General features: G+C 49.4%; 1 protein-coding gene across 1 annotated transcript; it reads right to left on the reverse strand.

Annotated features, from left to right (window-relative positions):
- Positions 1-9,808: 9,808 nt before the first annotated feature.
- On the reverse strand, positions 9,809-24,638 carry LOC138429720 (liprin-alpha-1-like). The gene is made up of 8 exons (XM_069571450.1): positions 24,522-24,638; positions 22,631-22,795; positions 21,231-21,454; positions 19,247-19,469; positions 14,026-14,106; positions 13,241-13,392; positions 12,229-12,401; positions 9,809-10,937 (listed from the first exon to the last, which is right to left on the reverse strand). The coding sequence occupies exons 1-8, from the start codon at positions 24,636-24,638 to the stop codon at positions 10,882-10,884; spliced, it is 1,191 nt and encodes a 396-aa protein (XP_069427551.1). The 3' UTR covers positions 9,809-10,881.
- Between the last annotated feature and the right edge of the window lie 2,991 nt (positions 24,639-27,629).

A 27,629-nucleotide genomic window follows, 5' to 3' on the forward strand; every position in this document is an offset into this window, starting at 1 on the left:
AGACATAATTGTGTATACATAAGAAAATACAACTAGAATGATTTGAAGTAAATGGACTTACCAAGGGAATATAGAAAAGTCAATTCTATCTCTATCTATTAGGAATTTATAATGGCACTGGAAATATAAAGATATCTAATTAAACGTGCAAGATATACAGTAAACTACAAACTTCTAAGATAAATTAAAGAAGATCTTAAAAAATGGAGAGCTATCTATATTGTGTTCATGGATTATAAGCACAACATAAAAGGCACACACACACACACAGAGTTAACCATGTGAGGCGATGCATCTGTTGGGCAATTATTCCATGACATCTACGGGCATCAAGTCATCAGAGTGTAGACTTCAAATACACAAACGGTGTCCGTCAGTGACCCCTTAGTGAAGCTGGGGGTCTAAAATCAGCGCCTGGCACCTGGTAGCTGGCAGGTGAGGGAACCCGGGTTCACGTGCAGGCTGTACACACTCTTCATCACAGGTGAGACCAGAAGCAACCCAGCAACTCTCCATTTTTCTTTTCTGTTTTGCTCTGTTCCCCTTGCCATTTGTGTCTAACAGATTCCCAGCATCGAGTGAGCAGCGTCAATGCAGCAATGATGTTTCCCCATCTAAGGCAGGAGCGTGTAACATCAGCAGACTTCCCAATCGCCCTGAGATAACTGGGGTGCCCCATCACAACAGAGGGCAAAGAAACACGACATTCCCCGAGAGAGAGCTGCCCGATGGCAGCGGGAACTAGGTCCACCAGACGTCTCAAGGGGAACCCCGAGGCGTGGAGCCCACGCTGTGCCCCTCAGCTTGAGGCCACACTTGCCTTTCCCTCATTCTGGGGGTCCTGGCAGAAGAAAGCCAGGCCATGGGAAGGGGTGGTGTGGCCGGCCCGTGGGACTCAGGGCAGGACTGACTCGGGTCTGCGCTGGGCTCCACATCCAGTCACCACCCTTGGAGTGTACAAAGCTCTTGGGATCATTGTAGGTTTTTGGCAAAAAGCAATGGAGCCAAACTCACTAAGGATGCCTTTTAAGGAAAAAACCTCACTGAGGATTCCCTCAGCACCAGCCTCAGCCCTTAGTGAGATGCAGACTCCTGGTCATCCATGGCTGTGCCCACAACCCACCAGCTCCAGGGAAAGACTCTGCCTTCTCTTCTCTGTGCACCATGAACCTGCACACAGTGGGCCTTCAGAAGCTCAGGAGGCTCATCCCACCCACACGATAGCCAGAACCCTCCCGGGGCATTAAAACAGCTGTGGAGTCACTTTGGCCCAAGCCCTGGTTACGGATCCCTGGAGCCCACTACAGCCTCTACAGCGTGATTAGTCAGGTCCCTTCATGCACAGATTCCTGCCTCTCAGATCCGAGCTTTGGATTCATGGTCAGCTGTGTCCCTCCCGTGGCAGCCAGGTGGGCCACAATGCAGACAAAGGAGCTCAGGAGCTGAGTGTCAAGGGAAGCATTGAAAGGACAGCGATGGATGCGACCTGTTGCAGACTGAAGGCGGGTCCCTGCATGTCTCAGAAACGGCCTCTGGTGTGCAGGTGTGGAGGATGGCCCCCACGGTGCAAAGGAAAGAGAGGTACTCAGGGGCAAAGGCTCTTGGCCTCTCCGGCGGCAGCTCCAGGTGGTAGTTCGTGAACAGTGGACAGCCAATGTGGTCACATGAGCGTGACCCTTATTCCCTCACAAAGAAAGAGAAAGGGGGCAGAGTGTGGGAGTACCCGGAGGGTGTGGTGGGGAGGATGAAGAGAGGTGTCCCTCCTCTCTTCAGTCAAATTGCTTTTGTGAGTCTCAGAGCTGCCCGAAGGCAGTTACCAAGTCAGGTCCCCACAGTATCCAGTGTGCGCTGGTGCCTTAGCCCCTGTCACATGGACAAGCCACACCATAGGCCTTCCCTGAGTTCTAACAGAAGGATCTGGGGGTTTTGTCTAGGTACACGCTCCCTTGCTGTAGCTGTGTTACCCCCTTCTTTGAGCCCCCATTGTGTCCTCTAGATAAAGGACATCGATTGCTACCTTAGCAGGTTGCCAGCTTAATCCCATGAAGACTAATTAGGGTAATCCTACAATGAATAGCTGGCCTTAAGAGATATCAATGAATAGCTGGCCTTAAGAGATACTGGGCTTCCCTGATAGCTCAGCCGGTAATGAATCCTCCTGCCATGAGGAGACCCCGGTTTGATTCCTGGGTCAGGAATGCTGACCTGCTACAGAAGGGACAGGCTACCCACTTCATTATTCTTGGACTTCTCGTGTGGCTCAGCTGGTAAAGAATCTGCCTGCAATGCGGGAAACCTGGGTTCAGTCCCTGGACTGGGAAGATCCCCTGGAGAAGGGAAAGGCTACCCACTCCAGTATTCTGGCCTGCAGAATTCCATGGACTGTATAGTCCATGGGGTTGCCAAGAGTTAGACACGACTGAGGGACTTTCATTTCACTTTCAAGAGATATGACCTGAATCCAGATTAAACTGGAGTCGCCCAGTGTCATCTGACATTTCTTCCCTGAAGCCAGCAAAACCCACACAGGAGCATTTCCAGGGTCTCCACGTAGCCAGCTGGACAGAAAATCCAGCGTGGTTCACACAAGCTGACAGACAAGCAGGGGAGGACTCACAGGCAGACGGCTTCCCTCCGGTCTCAGGGGGAGCTCCGGGACCACAGCAGGAACCGGCACTCTCACCCCCTGGGCTCAGCAGCGCCCTCCTTCTCAGGCCGGCGGCTCTGCCCTAAGGGGCGCGGGAAGGTCACTAACTGCCCCAGGCCGACCTCACGCCCCCTCCCAGGGCGGCAGCCTGACCTCACACGACCCCACCCTTTCCGGCAGACCCACCCTCCTCTTCCCTGGATTCCAGCGTGAGGCCCGGCCCTGGGCCCCGATTGGTCAACGGCCCAGTCCTGAGCCACTCACGGTGGCCAGGGAGGATGGAACACACCGATTGGCCAGGTCCAGGTCATGTGACCTTACTCTCCAGGGTACGTGCGAGCTGCTCACCCTGTGTCAGGGGTAGAGATAGTGTGATGCCCCCAGAGCAGGGCTGGGAGTCCAGTCCACGTGTCCGTGTGCTCAGTGTCCTGGGACCTGCCTGCACATCCTCTCTACAGATCGCATTGTCCTCTGCAGACGAAATATTCATGACCCACCTCTTCCCTTCCCAAGCGCTGTTTCACACACCCACATTCAAGGGAGCAAGACCTCCTGTTTGAAGGTAGGTTTGGAGATCCCCTCTTAACCTCTGGGCTTGTTTCTTGTATTGCTACCGCTGCTACTGCTAAGTTACTTCAGTCGTGTCTGACTCTGTGCGACCCCATAGACAGCAGCCCACCAGGTTCCTCCGTGCCTGGGATTCTCCAGGCAAGAACACTGGAGTGGGGTGCCATTGCCTTCTTCGGTTTCTTGTATTATGTTAGAATAATGTATTCAGCCTAAAAACCCCCACAAGTACCGCCATATTCAGCTTTGCCTATTCAGGATTCTCAGCTGTTCTGAGGGAGAAGGCAATGGCAACCCACTCCAGTACTCTTGCCTGCAAAGTCCCATGGGTGGAGGAGCCTGGTAGGCTGCAGTTCATGGGGTCGCAGAGAGTCCGACAGGACTGAGCGACTTCCCTTTCACTTTTCTCTTTCATGCATTGGAGAAGGAAATGGCAACCCACTCCAGTGTTCTTGCCTGGAGAATCCCAGGGACAGGGGAGCCTGGTGGGCCTGGTGGGTCTATGGGGTCGCACAGAGTCGGACACGACTGAAGCGACTTAGCAGCCCCAGCTGTTGTGAGGGCATGGCCCAGGGGCCTCCCAAAGGGAATGAATTTTGTCCAAGGAAGCACCTGAGAGGCTGAATCATTGAATCACTTTGCTGTACACTGTAAACAAACAAATTATTGTAAATCAACAATACCTCAATTTAAAGAAAAGATATTCCCTCATCAAAAATTTTTCACAATTTTGTAAAGTTTTTCCTTCAATTGTTGGTTTTTAGTATGTGTCTAATTGGTTTGGTGGTGTTTTGTGAGGTAGGGATCCAACTTACCTTCCCACGTGGATACAAGATTATCCCAATGGGACGATTCCTTTGTCCTTGAATAATTGAATATTTTTTAATTTAATAACTGAAATTATTAAATTAAATTATCAATTTAATTATTAAATATTAAATAGCTTTATTACATTGATATTTTAAATTAATCTATTGTGTTAAATATATTAATTTAATTAAGTATTAAATATTGCATTAATATTTAATTTAAATAATATTTCCATTATTGTGCTTGATTTATTCATATTTTCTATTTCTTCCTGGTTCAGTCTTAGAAGATTGTACTTTTCTAAGAATTTGTCCATTTGTTCCAGGATACCCATTTTATTGTCATGCAGTTATTTCTAATTGTCTCTTATGACCCTGTCTCTTTCTGTGTTGTGTGTTGTAACGTCTCCTTTTTCATTTCAAGTTGCTTTGAGTCTTCTCCCTGTTTTTCTTGATGAGTCTGGCTAATGATTTGTCAATTTTGTTTATGTTCTCCAAGACATATCTTATTCCTTTATTGATCTTTAGTGGTGTTTCCTTCATTTCCGTTTATTTCTGCTCTGCTCTTTATGATTTCTTTCCTTCTGCTAACTTGGGAGGTTTTGTGGCCATTTTCTTCTTTTTCTAGGTTCTTTAGGTGTTAGATTAGGTGTTTATTTGATGTTCTTTTCATTTCTTGAGGTGGGCTTCTTGTGTTGCTATAAACTTCCCTCTTAGCATTGATTTATTGCATCACATAGGGTTTGGGTTGTCATTTATTCATCGCCATTTGCTTTTAGGTATTTTTAAATGTCCTCTTTGATTTCTTCAGTGACCTGTTTGATTTCTCCATGTGTTTGTGTTTTTTACAACTTTTCCTATAAATGATCCCTATTTCTTTGGAGGAATGAGGCTAAAGCTGAAACTCCAGTACTTTGGCCTCCTCATGCGAAGAGCTGACTCATTGGAAAAGACTCTGATGCTGGGAGGGATTGGGGGCAGGAGGAGAAGGGGACGACCGAGGATGAGATGGCTGGATGGCATCACGGACTCGGTGGACGTGAGTCTGAGTGAACTCCGGGAGTTGGTGATGGACAGGGAGGCCTGGCGTGCTGCGATTCATGGGGTGGAAAAGAGTCGGACACAACTGAGCGACTGAACTGAACTGAACTGAATCATGTATCAGTGTGATCAGAAAACATGCTTGCTGTGATTTCAGTTTCTTAAATTTGGCAAGGCTTGATATGTGACCCAAGATGTGATCCATTCCCTAGAGTGTTTCATGTGCACTTGAGAAAAAAAAAAAATGTATCCTGCTGTTTGGTGGTGGAATATGCTAAAGATAGCAAAAGGTCCATCTAGTCTAGTGTGTGATTTAAGGCTTTTGTTTCTATATTCATTTTCTCTGTGGATGATCTGTCCCTTGGTATAAGTGGGGTGTTAAAGTCCCCCAGTATTATTTTCTTACTGTCGCTTTCCCGTTCTATGGTTGTCTGTGTTTGTCTCCCGTATTCAGGTGCTCCTGTGTTGGATGCGTGTGTCTTATTATTGCAATATCTTCTTCCTGGGTTGATCTCTTTATCACTATGTAGTGTCCCTCCTTATCTCTTGTGATAGTCTTTATTTAAAAGTCTATTTTATCTGATATGAGAATTGCTACGCCAGCTTTCTTTTGATTTCCATTTGCATAGAATCCCTTTTTCCAGGCCCTCAGTTTTAGTCTGTGTGTGTCCCTAGCTCTGAGGTGGATGCATTATCGACAACATTTATATGGGGCTTGTTTTTGTTTCCATTCAGCCAGTCTGTGTTTCAGTTGGACCATTTAATCCATTTATAGGTAAGGGAATTATTGATATGCATGATACTATTATTATTTACTTTATTTTTCTGTTCTTTTCCCATGTCTTTTCACTCCCTTCTATTTCCTGCCTAGACAGCATCCTTTAATATTTGTTGTAAAGCTACTTTGGTGGTGCTGAATTTTTTAACTTTTGCTTCTTTGTAAAGGTACTGAGTTCTTTGCTTCTGAGCGAGGTCGTAGCTGGTTGGAGTAATCTTGCTGGTAAGTGTTTCCCTTTCATAACTTTATCATGCCACACCCTTCTGGCCTGCAGCGTTTCTTTGGGAAGGTCAGCTGTTAAACTCATGGGGATTCCCTTGTTATTTGTTGCTTTTCCCTTTCTGCTTTTAATATTTTCTCTTTTTGCTGAGTTTTTCTTAGTTTGATTAGTATATGTCTTGGCATGTTTCTCCTTTGGTTTACCCTGTGTCGGACTCTCTGTGCTCTTGGACCTGGGTGTGTTTCCTTCCACAATATGGGGAAATGTTCAGCCATTGTTTCTTCAAGTGAGAGTTTATCTTTCTCTCTCTTCTCCTTGAATTCCTATAATGTGAATGTTAGTCTGCTTGAGATCATCCACCAAATGCCTTAAACTATCCTCAATTTTTTGGCTTATTTTTTTCTTTTTGGTGCTCAGATCAGGTGATTTCCACTACTCTGTATTTCTTTTTCTTCTTTTAAATATAAATGTATTTATTTTCATTGGAGGCTGACTGCTTTACAGTGCTGTAGTGGTTCTGCCACACATTGACATGAATCCGCCGTGGGTGCACATGTGCTCCCCACCCTGAGGCCCCGCCCCTCCCTCTGGGTCAGCCGGTGCACCAGCAGGCACTGCTCTGTGTGTCAGCTTACTGATCTGTCCTCTGAATCATCCAATCTGTTGACTCATCTGCTGTATTTTTCATGTCAGTTATTGTATTCTTCCATTATAATCAGTTCTGTTGTATACTTATTGCCTCTTTGTGCAGTTCTCACTCCATTCTGTCATGCTTCCCCTGATAGAAGTAAATGTCTTTTATTCGTTTATTTACTGGGTCCACTGGGTCTTGCTGTGTCATTGGCTTTCTCTAGTTGCATAGAGTGGGGGCTGCCCTCAGTTTTGGTGCATGGGCTTCCCATCGTGCTGGCTTCTCCTGTGGTGGAGCACAGGCTCTAGCGTGCGTGAGTTCAACAGCTGTGACGTGCAGCTTTACTTGCCCCGCAGCCTGGGATCTTAGTTCCCAGACCAGGGGTTGAACCCTTGTTGGCTACATTGTCAGGAAAATCTTAACAAATGAACCAGCAGGGAAGACCCAGTAAATATCTTTATGACCCTTACTTCGCAGTCATTTGATGTAGATTGCTTATCTCCATCTTGTTTAGTTCTTTTCCTGAGTTTATGTCTTAGCTGTTCCTTTAGCATAGATGCTTTGTCTCTTTATTTTGCCTTTTTGTTTTATGCATTAATATTAGGTAGATGAACTATGTCTCCATGTTGAATAAGTGGATTTTTATAGAGTGTCTCCTATGCAGCCGAAAGGAACAGTTCGCCCAGGTCACCAGAGACAGGAAATCCAGGGTGTCTCCTGTGCAGGCTGAGTGTGGTGTCCTGTTAGCTATACCCGCGTTGCTTTGGGCATGCTGGTGGGTCTGGCTGGCCCCCAGTGCAGCTAAATGTGAGCCCCACCTCAACAGTTGCAGATGTACTTCTGGCTGGAGCTGACCTGGAGTGGGAATCACCTTGAGGGGATGCAAGTCACAGCTGAGTCCACCCACTATGAGTGGTAGGAAAGGAGGCTATTGTGGGGGAATCCAGGCCTTTGGGGTGAAACCATTTTGGAGGAGCATTGTGGGCATGGCTGGGCTGGATATGTCTGTTCCACAGGGAATACAGAGACGTAGCAGGGCAAGCAGTGCTAGCAAGGTAAGTGGGGAATGTCAGAAAAGGCTCCTGCTAGCACTGGGACAGCTGGCTACAGGGAGGAGTTTTTTAAATGTCATCTATCAGTGATTTCATCCCTGGAGAAAGTTTCAAGAAATCCTTGCCCCTTTGGCTCGTGTCCTAAAATTAGTACATACTTCTCTTTCCCATGTGACCTGTGGCTACATTGAGCGTCATTACTGACAACATTCAGTGTCAGTAAATTTGGCACTAACCTGTTAAGCGTGGGGTCTTGGTTTACCACAGCCCCCTGCTCTCTCCCAGACGTAGCTCTGCTGGTTTCAAACCGAGATATGGGGGCTCGTCTTCCTCATTAGGGTCACCAGGGCTCAGGTGCTCAGCATGTCCTCCCAGGGAAGATACCAAGTTGGTGATGTCCCCTCCTAATTCTGGGTCACCTATCAGGAGTATGGGTCCTGACTAGACTCTATCTCTCCCTTCCAATGCATCTCCATATTGTTTTTTCTTTACATCCTTAGTTGTGGAAGAGCTAGTCTGCTAATTTTCAGGTTGGCATCTGGGTTTTCCATGTGAGGAAGCTCTCCGAATAGAATAGAATAAGTGTCTCAAAAAGAGCCATTTCAGTTTCTGTGGAAGCTCTCTCCTTGTGTAAGTCAGTGGGTCTCAGAGTGTCATCACTAGACCAGTGTGTTGGCATCAACTGGGAAGTGGTTAAAACTCGGGATTCTCAAGGTCCACCCTGATCTACTGTATGAGACACTCGGAATCATTCCCCCAAGCCTTACACATGCTCAACACTAAATCAACCGGAAACACATCTTGCCCAAGGTTCTGGGACCACTGTGCCTCTTAGCTTTAACCAGCTACTACTGTTTTGCAATTCTGAGGAGTTTTAGGAGTTTGAGGGGCATGTTTCACCACTCTCACTTGGAAGGTACTAAGGCATATCTAATAAGTTGGACACGATACTTCTCTCTCGTCACCCACTGTGAGAGTTCTTAGTACATAAAGTAAAACTAAAGGACAGTTTGATTGGTAAAGAAAATCCTACATCAGGTTGGAATGGTGCAGATGCCGCATTAAGATCAAGGACTTGTACAAGGTTCATGGGAGTACAGGATGTATGGATATTTTGTAAACTTCATGGAAAAGAAACAAGGGTGGGGCAGAGTAGCCACTGGGCTTCAGTGACCCCCTACTGCTTAGCTGGGCACCTTCGTGCAGGTGTGATCACCACTGGACCCTGGGAAGAGCGCTTCACCCCTTGAACTGTGAGGCTCCCCGGCAGGCTGGCCTGGGACCTCCTGGGCACCCTCATCTGCTGCTGCTTCCTGAACTGGCCACGTTTTCTCCCTCTGCCTTCATCTCCTCTGCCTTCATCTCCTCCTCTTTTGTGGGGTTGCCAGTACCTTGTGGTCTGTGCTGGGCCAAGGAAGACTCACCTTTGCCCTTCCGAACTCTACTGGCCACCTGATGGCACGTCATCCTCCCATGATCGTGACTCTGCCCTGATGGGAGAGCACTGTGTTCACTCACCACTGATGTACTCTCTTTCAGCTAAAGAAGGAATCCGTTCTAACCATGCCTTTTAGGTGGCTGGGGAAACAATGAAAACTTTTTTCTTTTTTTCTTTTTAGTAAAAGTCCATCTCCTGCAATACCTGGGATGTTCTTATACTAAAAACTTATTCACTGAAAACCAAATTTAACTAGATGTCTTGTGTTTTACCTAACAGGCTTACTCCCAAGGTAAAGGGGGTTCCCATTTTAGCTTCCCATCCTAGGAGTGGCACTTTGTCTTAGAAAGGAATGTATTTAGTCCCTGAGGCGGACCCGAATGATGCCCTAGGGAGTGTGCGTGTGCACACTTGTGTGTGGGAGCTGTTCATGTTATGTTATCAGCAGCCTATTATTCATATATCCATAGAAACAAGAATGTAGCAAGGGGAGGTGGGAGGGAGAGTCAAGAGGGGCGGGACATACGTACACCTATGGATAATTCAGATTGATGTATGGCAGAAATCAAGCGATACTGCACAAAATTATCTTTAAGTTAAAAAGAACATAGCAAGATGGTCAGGAGAGTATGAAAAAAAGATTTCTCATAGAGATTTATCCTCAACTCCATGTACATCTGGGAGCAGGCTGTCCACCATCATCAGACCCTCCCCCAGCATCAGGCCCTCCCCCAGCATCAGCCCCTAGTCCAGCATCAGATGTGCCCCCCATCATCAAGCCCGAGTCCAGAATTAGACCTTCCCCCAGAATTAGACCTTCCCCCAGCATCAGGGCTTTCCCAAGCATCAGGCCCTCCCCCACCCTCAGACCATTCCTCAGTATCAGGCCCCCCACCTCCAGTATGAGGTGTGGGAGCCCCACTTGTCTGATGCTCCTGAGCACACTCAGGCAGCCCCAGAGCAGCAGGACAATAGCTCTGTCAGGAGGTGCATCTTTAGGAATCACCTGCGGAGCAGCAGCAGCTGGGGTCTGTCCAGGCCAAGGAGAGGCAAAGAGAGGCACTTGTGCAGGAGGCACTGGAGGCTATGGGCACGTTCCCCAGCTCTGCTTCCTCCCCATGCGGGCTTTGCTCTCCTGCTCCCACGGCGCTGTCCTTCCAGATTCAAGGTCTCCTTGACATCTCAAGCCTAAGTCCTGAGTCGCGTCCCAGTCCAGCGTGGCAGAGGGCTGGGAACACCCAAGCTCAAGGGCTGAAAGGATCCCAGGGGGAGAGCCGGGCCCCAGCAGGTAGCAGGGCAGGGGATGAGGGTGGCCGCCCACAGAGGGCCCGCAGCAGCACTGGAAGGAGAGCAGTGATGCCTTAGCTCACATGGGGACGCTGCCCGGCCTGGCACTCAGAGATGTTACCGCCAGCAGCTGTGGGGATGCGGGAAGCCCAGTGAGGGACACCACGCCACCAGGGCCATGTGGGTGGGCACTGCTGACCATGGCCTCGGTTTTCATTCCGGTTCCAACTGTCCCTCCAAGGGCGGACGGGCCCCTCTTCCGAATGGCACAGGTGTTTCCTTTATGTGGGACACCGCATTCCTGCCTATCTCTGTGGGCGCTGTTGTCACTCATCCTGTGTCCTTGTCTTTACAACCTGTGCTTGCTGTTCTTCCAGTTTACCTTGGGAGCAGCCCGGATTTTCTGCATTTCTAGTTGTCAGCGTCCACTGGGGCTTTCCAGGTGGTGCCAGGGGTAAAGATCCTGCCTGCCAATGCAACAGATAACAGAGATGTGGGTTCGATCCCTGGGTCGACAAGATGCCCTGGAGGAGGGCATGGCAACCCACTGCAGTATTCTTGCCTGGAGAATCCCATGGACACAGGAGCTAGTGGGCTACAGTCCCTGGGGTCGCAAAGACTCAGACACGACTGAAGCAGGGGAGCACACACTCAGGTTTTAGTTCAGTCGCTCAGTTGTGTCTGACTCTGCCACTCCGTGGACTGCAGCACTCCAGGCTTTCCTGTCCTTCACTAGCTCCTGGAGTTTGCTCGAACTCATGTCCACAGAATCATCGTGCCACAGAACCGTCTCATTGCTGCCGCATCCACCAGAGAGGTGGCTGGGGCTCGGGAAAGTGCCTGGGCCTGCTGCATGGGTGTGAACCTGCCCTCACCACTCCCTGACTGCGTGACCGTCACTGCGTCCTCCTCTGTAAATTGGGAGGGGGCAGCATCTGCTTGGTAAGGGGCACACACAGCATCAGTGTAGAATCAATGCACCATCCATCTCAGCATTGTATTTATTAATACTAGGGATAGCATTTAATAACCTGCTCCTTTTGCTCTCTTGCCACTTAACTGTGCTCCAGACCACATCTGCTCCACTTACCCCTGCAAATCCCACACCCAGCACAAACAAGACTCAACACGTTTGTGGCTGAAGAGGCAGGAACATACTGTCCTCAGGGAGATGAAGCCAAGCGAGAGGAGGGCCTAATGATAACCTTGTGTGATGAGGGGACCCCAGGAGGACCTCCCTGGCTGTGGGGTGGTGCGGGGGGCATGAGAAGAACCCATGATGAGCTCCTGGGGAAGGTAGCAGCAAGGAGGGCAGGGTGTTCATTGTGGGGTGTCCACAGATTGTATTTCACCCCTCACTGATGAGCACTTAGGCCGTTTCCAAACACGTGTCACTGTTAGGAGGAAACAATCATTGCCCAGCTCCTACTCAATCAAATTCCTAGAATATGTTTCTAGCACTGGAGTACAATCATCTGCTGTATTCATTCCATGCTCCATTCATCCACCCATCCAGCCAGCCATCTCTTCATCCATCACCCACTCACTAATCCATCCCTCCATCCATCCATCCATCCATCCATCCACTCATTAACTCATCTGATCATCTCAGACCCACTGAGAAGACAGACACCTCCTCCTCTCTGGCTCCCAGGAGGACCCCCAGCGTGAGTGACAGGAGCCTCGTAGGGACAATGGGGGAGACACAGAAGGGACATGCCTGCAGGCCCTTCTCCCTCTGAACAGTGAAGCACCCACCTGGTGCTAACGCCTCCTTGCCGGGGTGTTCAGGCCGGCCCTTTTCCTTCCTATGAAACCAGCGGTGGATGGAGGACTTGATGCCCTTCTTCTTTGGGACTTTCTGCAGTGAGTCCTGCCTGCTGGTGGTATTGCTGGGGTTGTTCTCGGGGCTGTCCTCAGAGCCTGTCGAGCTTTGGGGAGAGAAAACAACCTTTAACAGGCACCCTCGTGCAAACACACACCCCTGCACAAGAGCTACTGAGAGAAACGGGCACCCAGCAACACCCGTGCCTCAACCTCGGGGCAGACGGTGGAGTCTCCATCACCAAACACACTTCACACGAGCAGTGCAGGCTCCCGGGCACAGACAACCACCCCAGGAAGCTGAGATTCTCTGCCTCGAGCTCTCCCCCGAGGAGGGCTTCACTCCAGGCCAGCTGGTGCAGAGGGCGCCCCGACCCTCCCTCAGGGTCGTTGCTCAGCAGGTGACAACGCTCCAGGAGAAGGCGAGCTCCCCTGCTCTGGGCGGTTGCCCCCGCCTCCTGCAGGGTGACGGGCCCTGGCCGTGGCAGGAGAGCGATGGTCACCGTGCAGGGCTGCTGGTCAGGTGACCACACGTGCCCCCGATCGCGTGCTGCCTGCTCAGGACGGGAGCCCAGGTGGAGGTCTGAATGAGGACAGTGTCCGTCACAGGAGGGGAGAGTCTCCTGAGACGAGACCCCTGAGGAAAAGGGAGGGACCCTCAAGAGCGAACCCGAGAGGCACGGGGCCGTCACCGGCAGGAACGTGCCCCAGGCCAGGCAGACCTCTCTCACGAGCAGGAAGAAAGCTCCCACAGGAGTCAATCTCCAGAGAAGGACATTTTCTAAAATCACTGAGGTCACTGAGCTCTTCTTCCCCAGGACCTGAAGTTCACCACTAACCACAGGCACTGAACCCAATGGTATTCCTTTAAAATCATCCTTGCAACTCTTTCAGGGCAAGAGGCGCAGGGCTCCTGAAACTGAGGACGCGCACACAGGCCGCTTACTTGTGGGCGTCCCTGATGTCCTCTTGGTTGGCTGTGCGCAGCGACCCCGTGTGCAGGCGGTCCAGCTGCAGGGACTGCGGCATGGCGGGGGTCGAGGTTTTAGATTTGATAGCAGTCTCATCATCTCCTATCTCTTCCCGTAAAGCTGGCAGCTGAGGGAGTGAGGGAAGTGTAACATTGGCTAACAGTAGAGTGTTTTGAAAATGGCAATCACACAGGCTTTACATTATAACCAGAATCTTATCTGAAAATCTATTAGCTATGCTTTCCCACAATTACAAAAAGAAACCCTTGTTCTAGCTTAATGCCACCTTAAGGACTGTCTTGTTCAAGAGAAGCGGGGCTATGGGGCAGCGAGAGCATTTGACTGAGTGCAGAGACCCTGGACGGGAGCCTCCCTGCAGCCTGGCTCTGCCCTCCCTGGAATCCAGTGACCAGATGGCCCTGCCGGGCAGGACAGCAGAGCGAAGCCGGCCCCGTGAACCCTGCATGGCATGAACTGCTCTGATGAAAGGACTGTCCTCATCACAGGATGCTGCTCAGAAGCACCACAGCAAGAGTACGAAACCTCTCAGCAAAGCCGTCCAGACCTTTCTGTTTGAAGGAGAAAAAGATACAGCTTGTGCCACCACCCAAGGTCATTTGGAGAGATGATACAGGTTACTGGATCCCAGGACAACAAGAGAAACACAGAAAAGGTACCTACACCTCCACGCGAACACCACGCGCCTGGATCACATTTCTCGGTAACAGACAGACTGGGGGCCACCCACTGAAGTACTTACACGCAGTTTGAGGGTCATGTGCTCAGAGTGGTTTCCATAAAGCACCCCCAGGTCTTCACTTCGAGATGATCCTGTATCACCCTAGAGGGTCGGAGGTTCAAAAGGTAGGAGATATATGGGTACCTATGGCTGATTCATGTTGGCGTTTGACAGAAAAGACAATTCTGTAAAGCAATTATCTTTCAATTAACAAATAAACTAATAAAAACCCAAATGAAGGTGATCTCTCCTGGACTCCTAGCTTTTCTGCTGGTCCTGGGTGTGAGGACAGGAAGGACAGTGTGAGGAACAGATTAACCCCTCAGGGTCCAGACAGGTCTCACTGATACATCTGGATGTGTGGTTAAGCCAGGGAAAGTTTTGGGAAACACGCATGGCATGCATTTTTATAAACAATGAGTGTGTTGTTTAACCAACTAACCTGTGCCTTTTCAGTGGGATTCTTTAAAGAATACAGAAGAAGGCACCCCATTCCAGCACTCTTGCCTGGAAAATCCCATGGACAGAGGAGCCTGGTAGGCTGTAGTCCCTGGGGTCGCTAAGAGTCGGGCAAGACTGAGCGACTTCACTTTCACTTTTCACTTTCATGCATTGGCGAAGGAAATGGCAACCCACTCCAGTGTTCTTGCTTGGAGAATCCCAGGGATGGGGGAGCCTTGTAGGCTGCCGTCTGTGGGGTCGCACAGAGTTGGACATGACTGAAGGGACACAGCAGCAGCAGCAGCACTAAAGAATACTGGTCCCGTGCAGCCCCACAGGAGCTTGGTAACAACAAAGTGACTTAGGGCAAAACACAGCTGAACTCGGTTAACAGCAGCTGGATACACTGGGCACCCTCTCCTGCGCTCTAACAAGAACCCTCCGACACCAGAAGGCTACAGAGCCTAGAAATTATCCACATGGAACTGAACAGGGATCAATCTCAAATTCAAGTTAAAATAAGCATTTCTAAAAATCAGAAAACAACGAACAGAGCAGGGAAGTGACGCACCTGGGCTGACTATGGACTCAGTGGAGACAAACACCTGCCTCAAGGTCAGGGACCACGCCAGCCCCTTACCCCGGGCCTCCTCCTGAGCAAGGCCTCTGGGTCCGCAGCCTGGCCGCCCTCCCCCAGGATGGGAGCCGCCCCTCTGGTGCCCACGTGGCCAGGATGGGCAGCACCGTGTCCACTTAACAGGAGGGCAAAGCAGGCCACAGAGTGGGCGAGCGGCACACCCAGGTTACCAACCCCAGGGGGACGGCGCTGCTCTGCTGTGCCCAGCAGAAGGGCTCCCGGGCACTGAGTGGGGTGAACTGGAGCGCGGCCACTCCAGTCCTGCAGGAAGGCCCAGGAGTGCTCGGTCAGCGGGCTGGGAGCAGGAGAGGGACAAGGAAGGCCAGCCCATGGGGCAGTGGACTCCAACAACAGGGGTTCATCCAAGTGACCCGAGTGGAGAGGCAGCGAGCTCCCTCCTGAGGCTCCCTCCATCATGATGCCATGATGGACACGAGAGCGTCTGGAGGAAAGCGGGCTGGACGGCACCACGGTTAAGTGTCCAGGCTCTGATCAGACCAGTCCGCATCGCGCTGCTGGGTATGAGAGCCTGGGCAGGGTGACCGGCCTCGCTAAGCCTCAGTGTCCATGTCTCCTGAACAGGGAGAGCAGCAGCCTGGACCTCAGCTGGGGATGAGATGACAGACGCGGAAAGCACGAGCCTGGCACACAGAGTCTCCTGCACACTGCGACCCACCATCATTAAATTGGCTTCCCGCAAATCTAACATCTATGGCTCTCATTCAGTCATTCCTTGTAAGAAAACACTAAGCGGAAATTCCATGGTGGTCCAGAGCTTAAGACTTGGCACGTTCACTGCTGGGACACTGGTCTGATCCCTGGCTGGGGAACTAAGATCCCATAAGCTGTGCAGCATGGCCAAAAAAATAACTAAAGAAAATTTTAAAAATAATAAATAATACTATGTCTATTATAAACAACCATGAGATGATCAGAAGGCAAACAAGTGGGAGAAAGGCAAACTGTTACAATTGTCCCAACGAATGACCTATTTCCAATAGAACCATCAACACAGTTTAAGTGGTGGGTCAGTTTCATTACTTCCATTAAAACGTCTGTTATTCACCAGGACATAACCACATGGTGTTCATTCACGTTAAACCATAAGGACTTTTAATACTTCACAGAGAAAGAAAGGACTGCTAAACTACTGAATAGTTTACCTTTCGACACCGCTTCCTTAAATCATGAGGCTGATAGATGCATGCAAAGAAATGAAGAGAAACCAGATTCACTGCGACTTTGAAGCTAAAATTTCAAGCATCCGAATAGGCAAATACAGGAAAGCAAAAATGAGGGCAAACGTGTAAGTGACATGAAGATTCAGAGAACACGTGACTGGAAACAGATCATTTTTTTGACCACAGAAGTTAAATAAGCTATTCAAGATTTACTAGAGAAACACTAGAAATTATTACTCAGGAAGATACAATTCTATTACATCATCATGATTTCTTAAAGCACAGGATTCCGTACAACAAAGGCCCTTAACACTTGTCTATTCTCAGGCAAACTTCTGTATAAGTTATTTTCCCTTAATAAAAACATCTTATACTTTAAATTAGTAAATTAACTGATAAGGAAGTTACCATAATACCTATTTTAACATGGAACAAATCTAACCACCTCTTGGACATTAATGTAAAATCCTGACATAGAATTTGATTTAAAACTTCTCAAAATAAATTCATTAAAACAGGCTTCCTGTGAAAATAAGAATGAAAGCTACCATAATAGCAGGTGCCGTCTTTACATTTTATTAACCGTAAAAGACACGTTTCTAGAGTCTAATAGAGACATTAACTGCGCAAAAGCTGATGAGATTTACACTCTTAAATACAAGCAGCAACACAGAAAGGAGATTGTGTCAGCTCAGTTCAGATCAGTCGCTGTGTCATGTCTGACTCTTTGCAACCCCATGAATCGCAGCACTCCAGCCATCCCCATCCATCACCAACTCCTGGAGTTCACCCAAACACATATCCATTGAGTCGGTGATGTCATCCAGCCATCTCATCTCATCCTCTGTTGTCCTCTTCTCCTCCTGTCCCCAATCCCTCCCAGCATCAGAGTCTTTTTCATTGGGTCAACTCTTCACATGAGGTGGCCAGAGTACTGGAATTTCAGCTTTAGCATCAGTCCTTCCAAGGAACACCCAGGACTGATCTCCTTTAGGACGGACTGGTTGCATCTCCTTGCAGTCCAAGGGACTCTCAAGAGTCTTCTCCAACACCACAGCTCAAAAGCATCAATTCTTCAGCGCTCACCTTTCTTCAAAGTCCAACTTTCATGTCCATACATGACCACTGGAAAAACCATAGCCTTGGCTAGATGGACCTTTGTTGGCAAAGGAATCTCTCTGCTTTGCAATATGCTGTCTAGGTTGGTCATAATTTTCCTTCCAAGGAATAAGCGTCTTAATTTCATGGCTGCAATTACCATCTGCAGTGATTGTGGAGCCCCCCAAAATAAACTCTGACACTGTTTCCATTGTTTCCCCATCTATTTCCCATGAAGTGATGGGACCAGATGCCATGATCCTCGTTTTCTGAATGGTGAGCTTTAAGCCAACTTTTTCACTCTCCTCTTTCACTTTCATCAAGAGGCTTTTTGCTCCTCTTCGCTTCTGCCAGAAGGGTGGTGTCATCTGCATATCTAAAAGTCCATGAATTCTACACTTAAGAGGATCATTTCTTTATGTAAGCACAATCTCATTTATGAATTATACATGATATGCAGTCTAGGATCCATCTACATTATGCTTGTAACTGCATGCTGCTGCTGCTGCTGCTAAGTTGCTTCAATCGTATCTGACTCTGTGTGACCCCATGGACTGCAGCCTACCATGCTCCTCTGTCCATGGGATTTTCAAGCAAGAATACTGGAGTGGGTTGCCATTGCCTTCTCCTGGAACTGCATAGTGATTCACCAATTCAACTTACTGCTATGGGGAAAAACACCATTTAATGAGACATGAAGACAAAGCACAGACCCAACAAGGGCACACACGCTGTGGACCACAGCATGGCCATGACCAGAGCAAGTGGGGGGATGGGGGAGGGGAGATGGATGGGAAACTACAGCCTCGGGGGCGGGGGAGGGGTCTGGATTGATGACAACCAAGCAGACAACAGGATGAGACAGGAAATCTAAACCAATGATGAAAGCAGACAGACCGCCAGAGAACTCCAACAGCAAGGAAAACATACAGAACTGTTCTGTAACAAATATTCGGAAAGAAATCAAGCATGAGACCACAGAGAAATCCTCAAAGAATTTTAAATAGCAACTAATTAGCCAATGATGCAAATTATAAAAACAGTGTGTCAAAAGACCACAAAATGGACTAGTTCCCACTTCACAGGCCACTAAAAGGATTCACAGTTAATTTAATGATAACCTGACTAACAATGCAGCCAACATGAAATGGGTGGTCACAGAAGAATGTGATAATACATGTCCAGTTACAAAGCAGTGTTGTACACGTGATTTCATGGGATAACAATGCACTCACAAAATCCAAGCTAAACACGCAAGAAAGTTGGAACATCTGCTTTGGAGCCGCACACTCTGTCACCAACAGCCCTAGGTCGTCATCCCATTTTTAGACTCAGAAAAGTGAGGCAGCCCAACCTCTTCCCTGGGGCCCTGGGGCACCGGACTCTTAACCTGGTTTCACACGCAGAGCTGGCCTGAGCCCGCGGTCGGGTCCATACGCAAGCAGACCATGGAGATTCCTGGTTTTGTTCCCACCGCATGCCCTGCACCCTGCAGCCAGGCAGCCCCAATGGAACATGTGCTGGACGGCTTCCCACGCCATGAGGGCTGCCTATGGTTACTTTCACGAAGCTGTCTGCTCCCTGAGAACAGAAACTTCCCTGAAGCTGCTGTGCCCAGCACAGGCCAGGTCCAACAACACAGAGGCAGGCTCTGGCTGAGTTCATGATGATGTGCTAAGCCTGTGGTCCAAATATCAAGACTAATTCATTGCTGTGCCATTGTGGAATGATTAAAGACTAGGCAGTTTAAAAAAGTGTAGACCTCTGAGTGCATCAAATGTACCCGATTTTCTTCTAAGTAAAAAGAGAAAAAGCAAAAAACAAACAAAATAAAGAAAACCCACGTCCTGGGGGAAGGATGGGCAGGGAGGAGGCAGACACATACCACAGTCATGATGCCCAGCCGGTCTCCCTGCTGCGCCGGGCAGTGCCGCCTCCTTCTGGGCTTGGGCAGGGGCGGGCAGGAGCAGGCAGCTGAGGATCCAGCAAGCAGGTTGAGGGAGCTCACCGACTTACAACGACGGAGGCTGCCTAAGCGCCCCCTGCCCTCCCTGCTCTCAGTGTCCTCGGCCCGCTGCTCCGTGTTCTCCTTCTCTTCTTCCACCAAACTAAAATAGAATAAAACCCGTCACCTGCCCTTGTCAGCAGAGAAACGTGTCTGGACAACAAATTAGGCTGGCATTCTGTGTCATGATTAGAAACTCAAGAAACAGTTGCTCAATTAACATCTCAAGTAAAAGGTTCGACTTTTCCTCTTTTGAATATTCTCAAACTTAGAATAACTTAGCATTGAGTCTTACAAACTGGCCCCTGATCATTCACTCTTCATTTCATGTCTTTCCTCTAACATTCTGAAGGGGCCCTGGTGGCGACGCTCTTCCTGTGAGGAGATGCCTGATGCTGACAACTTTTACCTCCCCGCTCTCAGGGCAGAGATACACGTCAGTGCCGCAAGTCTTTTCCACTGGGAATCGGGAACTCGGTACAATCAAAACAGCAATTCACGAACAAGCTGGTGTTTCTAAACACAAGTCTCCAGACCAGATGAAGTGCTGAGTTGATCTTTCTTTTTATTTTTAATGTAAGTTTGAATATGTACAAACGCATCTCTTGAGGAAGTTCTGCACCAGCTTTGTGTCAGTTTCTGGATTCAGGTCAACGTGCTGCATTAACCTAGAATTCACGGTTTCTGCTCTTCTCCCCTAATGTGTTGTGGATGATTTTATATAGCAGTTTAAATACATGATGATGCAAATAAAATGATTTTCAAATTAAAATAAAACATTCTTATAGGAAGTAACTCTCCAGCTTCACTTCCACATATACAACTTGAAAGTTTTTCACTGTTGATGACAAGTTGATGGACAGAATCTACCATTTATATCAAGTCACTTGTCACATAAGGAAAATCACTTTTACATGACAACTTGCTGTAAAAATAAAAATATTAATACATAACCGTTCCACATTTCCTGAGGGGACATGGAAAGACCATGATTCTGATCACGTCTGTGCTCAAACACGGCCCACAAAACCGTCTGTCTCGCCGTCAAATGGGCAGGCGGCACCACCTGCGTTTGCTGGTTGTCCCGTTCGCCCCCTGCCTTTCTCCCGGCCCCCCGCACTCGGTGGACAGAAATGGGCACCTCGGCCTGGGCTGACGTGATGAGAACAGTCTGAGAAGGAGCCTCTGCCTGGTCCTGTGCAGGGTCACCGGCCTGCGGCCACTCTGAACATGGACTCGGGACACGGGCATAGCTGTGTGGGTGTGGCACCAGGCAGGCCTCGGGGCCCCCAGCCACCCGGCTGCACCCAGACCCAAGGGCCCCTGCTCACCACGAGGCTGGCCTTTGGATTCTATCCCGTTTTGTAAATTGTTATCATTGCCAAGATGGTGTCTAAAGAAAACATCTTAAATATACTGATGAGATGAGAAAAACTCAAACACATGTCCTTGGACCACTGTCTTACAACAAGCCAATCTTCACACTGTTTATTAAGTGAAAAATGAAAATGCACATCTGAGTGAGAATTTCCCAACCCCAAAACCTGAGCTTTTCTCTTCCAGGTGGCCTTTCACCAGAAATTGGTGGGCTCTGAGGACACAGGAGGGTGCTCGGGCCACAGCGGACACCGCCTCGGCACCTCACCCACCTTGGGGCTCAGAGCTGAGGGGGGACACCCCAAAACGCTTTGGACAGAACCCCCTGGCTGACCGAGCTCTATCATCAAGGGCAATCTCAAAACTGAAATTTCTTGAAGCAGACCTGAGGTCAGGTTTCTTACTATGGAACACTCAGACTTCCCTAAGAGAAGGCAGCTCCTCAGAGAAACCGAGTTTCCGGGGAGCTGAGTTTGGGATCACCCACCTGATCTCTTCCTTGATGGCGTCCAGCTGCTCCTGCAGCCTCACACTCTGAGTCTTGGCATCGGCCTGCCTGCTGGGCGACAGCTGAGTGGCCGGGCTGAAGAGGGTGACCCTGTCGCCCTGGCTGTCAGACACGCCCTCATCACTCTGGAACACCTCGGCCATGTCCCCCAGCACGCTGGCTTGCTGCGCACGCTCCCAGTCCTGCTCCTTCGCAGTCTGCACCTGGGCATGAGAGGACCACGTCTCGTTAGCAACATTCAGGGCAGCTCAAGTCTATCAGGAACTGAACCCAATTTTACTTGGAAGCCCTGACTCTGGAGAAATGTGGATAAACCAAAAAATGGAATCAGACTAAACAAATAAGTAAAGACAGCAAAACCCCACCTGGAAAAACTCAACTCGAAACTGAAAACACAACATAGAAAGAAAATACATGGGGATGCTATCCATCCCAAATACCACTAGGTGATTAGAGTCAGAATTTGTCATCTCCTGGACAAAGGGGTACTGAAGACATCCTGCAGCTCTGAGCCACAAGGCTAGTTTACTAGTCATTAAAATAACCCAGGTGGGTGGGTCCTCAATCAGAAAGAGAAAGAACACCTGATGCCCACCACTACAGCCTTCATTCTTTTTTAAATGAAAGGATTCAAAGGACAAACCCTTAACTGAAATTCCAGGATGACTGATCAAGCTTACCTCTTTATGTGTGGCACCTAATTCGAGCGTACGCATAACCACACTCTCAACTCAAATCAAAGGGCCCGAGTCACTGTGTGTTGCTGTGTGTATGTGCGTTAGTACACTCTTAGTGTATACTCACCCTCATACGTGGATACTGTAATAGAATACCGTTAACGTCTCTCACTGATCTTAACGTCAAGAAAATCTTGTTAACAGCTTTAAATTCTAAGCTTGAGCGAACAAAATGTTATCCTAAATAAATTCTATTACCCAGTTTTTCACTGCAAGTTGATATACAGAATATAATACATCTTGAGACATTCATGCCAACTAATACTTTTTAACTGGGGGCTTTCCAGATGGCTCAGTGGTAAAGAATCCGCCTGCCAAAGCAAGAGGGCAGGATCGATCCCTGGGTCGGGAAGATTCCATGGAGTGGAATATGGCCACCCACTCCAGGATTCATGCCTGGGAAGCCCCATGAACAGAGGAGCGTGGTGGGCTACAGTCCACAGGGTTGCAGAGATTCAGACATGACTGAGCATGTACGCAAGCCATGCTTTTTAACCATATAAAACTCTGACTTCTTACAGAAAAAAAATGTATATACAAGGATTCAAGAAGCTCAAAAGTCAACTAGTTACATAAATAAGTGCATCACCCTCCAAACAAGGCAGCAAGTGTACAAATCCAGGACAGCTGGGGGGCTGGTACCTTCTCATCCAGGGCCTTGTGGTGCTCAAAGAGCAATCTCAGCGCCCTGAGCACCTCCACCTCGCTGGTCATGCTGGCTGGGGACTGTGCCTGCCGCTTGCCCGCCTTCAACTGGAAGGACGGCTGGTACCGGGAAACCAGGAACTCCAGGTGGTCCAGCAGCAGCTGCAGGGCGGGGCCAAAGGAGCACCTTTAACCTCCTGCTCGAATTCAGGCCCGATAACTCCTCTCAACCTCACGCTATAGCCAGAAATATGCTAAGGCACGTCGGAATCCCGCCAGTTCCGTCGAAATTTAGAGTGGACTTCCCCAGGGGCCCAGTAGTTAAGACTCCACACTTCTGCAGGGGTCACAGGTTTCAATCCCTGGTTGGGGAACTAAGATCCCACACAAAGTGTAGTGTGGACAAAAATCTAAGTTAAGAGCACTCCCCCCTCAAATGTACTAAAATTATATTAGCTCTCATCATAAATTTGAAACAAGGTATGAGAACCCCAAACTGATCCACCCAGGTCTGCTCAGTGGGAAGATGTGAAAAATGACTTGAAAATCAGACAGAGATTAAGGACAGCAACACGGAGGCTAGCGGTGACCCACACGGGGCAAATGTCAACACGTGAGAATCCCCATTCTGACCCTGGTGTTGTTGATTTCAGCCTTGAGCACTGATATTTCTTCTTCTCGTCTCCGAAGATGCTCCCTAAGTATTTGTATGTTCTTCTCCTAAAAAACAAAGAAATGAGAAACTAAATGCAAACATAATTTAAAAAGACAGTGAGACTGTCAAGACTGGCTCTGTCAAGTCTCTCCAGGCTCCACATAAAGGCTCTCCTAGCCCCTCCAGAGAAGAGGGGGTCCACTGACCCCAAGACCACACAGACCACTATAATTCAGACCGGCCTTCAGCCTCCCCCTCGACCTGGCAGGCACACGGTAGGGGAGAACCCGGAATCCAAGCCTGCCTTCTCAAGGCCCAGGACATCTGAGAAGCTTTCCAAAAGATAAACCTAACAACAAAGTGGATAAAGAGATTCTTAAAGGACACACAGACCAGTGACCTAGAGCCACTGGGGAGAAGGAAGGAAAAAGGGAAGCCACCAGGCTTTGGAGTGTTCCTCTGGGAAAAAGGCAGATGGCACCCCAAGGCCATCTGTTAGCCTGACTCCACGGAAGCCACCCAGACATTCAATCCACTGGTTAAAATGTAAAATTGATGTTATATGTATTTTGCCACAATTTGCGTGCACACGGGGTCGTCCACGTGGTGAACTTGCTCAAGCTGACCACACGTTCTATTTTTCTTTGCAGAAATTAAAAAATCCTGGGCTACGTATCCCCTACTACACACTGAGTGTGCAGGACCAGGAACAGTGCCCAGCACTCGTGAGAGGCATGTAGTAGACATGTGTAGCTATGAGGGTGTATGTCAGACACGGAAGCAGTAGGTACCCGTGATTAAAATACTGGACACACTGCTCTGTGCTTTGGAAGATGGGAGACCTTAATGCGCTTAGCCTTTCTACTTCAAGGACTGACTCTCTAGCTCGATCCTCATGCCCCAGAGACTACTCCAGCCAGTATATGCTTTCTTTGGAAGAGGGAATCGTTAAGGGGCTTAGCATTTCTGCGTCAAGGACTGACTCAATAGCTCAGTCCACGTGCCCCAGTGATTCCTCCAGCCAGCGTTTCCCTTCTTGTGGGGTCCCCGCCCACCCTCCACGCAGCACCTGCACAGCGTCTTACAGGGTAAACTCTGGGGTCAACACTGCGGACTAAGGCCAAAACGCCCAGGCTGACAGGGCCCACAGCCCTGCTAATGAAATGAAACACAACCCCGACGCTTTGGCTGGTGAGGGCCAGTCCGACGGGCCCAGCTGCGGGCTGCTCTCACCTCAGGCCCCTCTCCTTCCAGGACTTGGGCGGAGGCCAAGTTCTTCCTTGTCTTGGCCTGTGACTTGGGGTTGCAGCACTGGAATAACGCCCACAGGTGGGCCCTTCGGCGACCCATCCTCGCGGATGGGGGCAGCCCCCCACTCGGGGGCAACCGTTGTTTAACGGTAGGATACCTCGGCTCCCGAGCTAGCACCACCAATTTCTCACTACGACCACCACTATTCACACTACGACCACCGCTCTCACCCACACCGCTCTCACACACCACTCTCACACACACCGCTCTCACACTAGGACCACTGCTCTCACACTATGACCACCCGCACCGCTGTCTCAAGGAGAAATGGCACCAAGGCTCTGCCTCCAGCACGTCTCCCAGGAGCCCAGAACCGGAACCCGCTCAGTCACAAGGGGCTCCGTGGTAACGGGGGCGCTGGGCTCAGGCCCACCATCAAGGGTGCAGAGAGGGGGGAGGGGCTGCCAGAAAGACGACAGGGGAGTGTAGGGTGCGGGAGAAGGAAGGCTGTGCCCATGGCTCAGGCCCCCTGTGAAACATGACCCTGCAAGATACTGGGTCACAGTTGAACTGACCAGTATAAACTGCTTCAGAAACCACCACCCTTGGGAATGAGCACGTCTTCTAAGCGGGCTTCTCCCCCCTCTAACCCCCCAAACAAGCCTCCAGGGAGGCTACTGAAAGGCACCCCTGAAGTCAAGGCTGTCCCCAGATCCCACCCGGCTGAGGAGGACTCACCACGCTAGCTGCCCCTCACTCTCACCCTGAGCTCGGTCCTCCCTGTCAGACTCCCTCACTCGAGCTCAGCAAGGGCTTGACCAACCTCACTCTAGGCCCTTAAAATGAACCCACAGTGGGTACAGGGGTTCATTCAACCTGCCGTGAACTCACCCTCTAAACTTCCATCCTGGGCTGCCAGACAACTCTGCCTCATGGGGGTAGCGCGGTGGAGGTTCAAGGGTGTCCCTGCCATGAGCCGCGATAGCCAGCACCTCCCAGACACCACCAGGTGCTGCCCACCCTCCGCCCCCGAGTCTCCCACCCCTCTCCTGGCCCCACTCCCACCCTCGAGGCTCTCCACTCGCCAGGGCACAGGCCCCACTGCTCCTGGCTCAGCCGGACCTCCTCTGTCACTTGAGAACCTCAAGTCCCCAGGGTGCTTGGGGTCCTATATCCACCCATCTCAGCGATTACACACTCTGGGAGAGACAGACTGCAGTTTGGGGTCCCGCCCGCAGTTCACCCTGAACACGTTCTGCTTTTGGCTTTATCTAGTGGAGTTCTCTGAGATGTGTTTTTAAAACCTCAACTGTTGCTTTCAAAAAGACCATAAACTCTCTGTGCTCAAGTTTAAGAATTAAATCTTCAGTTTCAACCTTAAAGTAAAACTGGAGGGAAGACTAAAAGCAGTCATTCTTTCAAACTGAAAAAGAAAACCCACATGTGACCATGTCCCAGAACACAGGTCACGTCACCCCTCCCTCCTCAGCCTTCTCCTCCACCACCAGCAGCCTGGCATCGCAAGGCCTGCCCTGGGCCGGCAGGGGCAAGGGAAGAGGGCAGGCCGGCTCCTCTGTCTCCAGGCCACGTGGGCCGCCTGCTCTACCTCCTTCCCAAGTTCATGTGGCACTGAAACAGCCCGGGCAAGCTGGGGGTTCTGATCAGAAACACAACCGTGGGTACCAAGCAAGGACCCCTGGTTCTTGTTTTCCCCGGTATCAAATAACCTTGATCAATACAATTGCTGGGCCTGTTACATGTGGCTTCAGATCACAGAAGACCCCCAGGGAGTTCCCACTTCCAGTGACAGACGCAAACAACTTGTAGGTCAGCCTACCAAGAGCTAGAAAAGTGAAATACAGTTTAAAAGAGGTCCTTAGGCAGCCACAATCTAAGATTTCAAACAAAAGGGAAGCCCAGTGAAGGAGCTGGAGACTGAGAGGGCCGCTCCTTCCCTCGGGGCATCTGAGCAAAGCCCACTCTGCGAAGAAAAGGCAGGGAAAAAGTCAAGCAGAGGGGGCTGGCTAACACAGCTCTGGACGGTTTCCTTGGGCTGGGAGACAAAAATTGGCGGGCAGGCCTGATGAGTCAGTCCGGATGTCAGAAAACGTACCCAATACTCTGCCCAAACCGGCTAAGCGCTGAGTATCAGTCACCTCGTGGTGTTCAGGAGACAGTCGGTGGGCTTCAGAACATGCTGAGAAGGGAGGTACCCAAGGCTTCCAGATTGAGATGCTGGAAAGCTCCTCCCTGGGGTTGTGGGAGAAGGTAGGTGAAGGCTGCTGAGACTGAGCTTACAAGGACCCCCCAGCCTCAAGTCCCTCAGGCCCAGAGTGAACAGACAGCTCTGTCCCCACTGGAGGTCTGCATCAGAGGAAACTCTGGAGAAGGCAGCATCACTCAGAACCTCTAGGGTTTTCCAAACATAATGTCCAACAGGCAACCAAAAAAGCAAAAGAGGGTGTAACAACAAACAGGACCAAGAGAAAAGGAACTGAACCAGATCCAGAGGCATCAGATGTATATCAGCATATCAGAGTATGCTAGAGGTAACAGATGGAAACGTCACCAATTCGAAAATATACTGGACAAAAGGAAACATTTCTGAGAATCAAAACCGACTCTAGAACTTTACAATAACAGTGACTGAATGTAAGAACTCAGTCTCTGGGCTTAACATCAGATTGGACGTAGCTGAGGAGAGGATCAGTGAACTGAAAGATCAATCGTTTAAAATATATATATATATAAGAGGGAAAAAGTATAAAATATATTGAAGGAGCCTGTCGTTACACTACGTTGTTAAAAACTATCAATGGGGACCCTCATGGTAGAGAAAAGACAGAAAGGGGACTAAGAAATGCCTCCAGGGGTTGAAACTAAAGAGCCTCTTAATGAAAGTGAAAGGGGAGAGTGAAAAAGCTGGCATAAAACTCAACATTCAAAACATGAAGATCATGGCATCCGGCCCCATCACTTCGTGGCAAATAAATGGGGAAAAATGGAAACAGTGACAAACTTTATTTTCTTGGGCTCCAAAATTACTGCAGATGGTGAAATTAAAAGATCCTTGCTCCTTGGAAGGAAAGT

The sequence above is a fragment of the Ovis canadensis genome, chromosome 24, assembly GCF_042477335.2.
Source record: "Ovis canadensis isolate MfBH-ARS-UI-01 breed Bighorn chromosome 24, ARS-UI_OviCan_v2, whole genome shotgun sequence".
Taxonomy (NCBI): domain Eukaryota; kingdom Metazoa; phylum Chordata; class Mammalia; order Artiodactyla; family Bovidae; genus Ovis; species Ovis canadensis.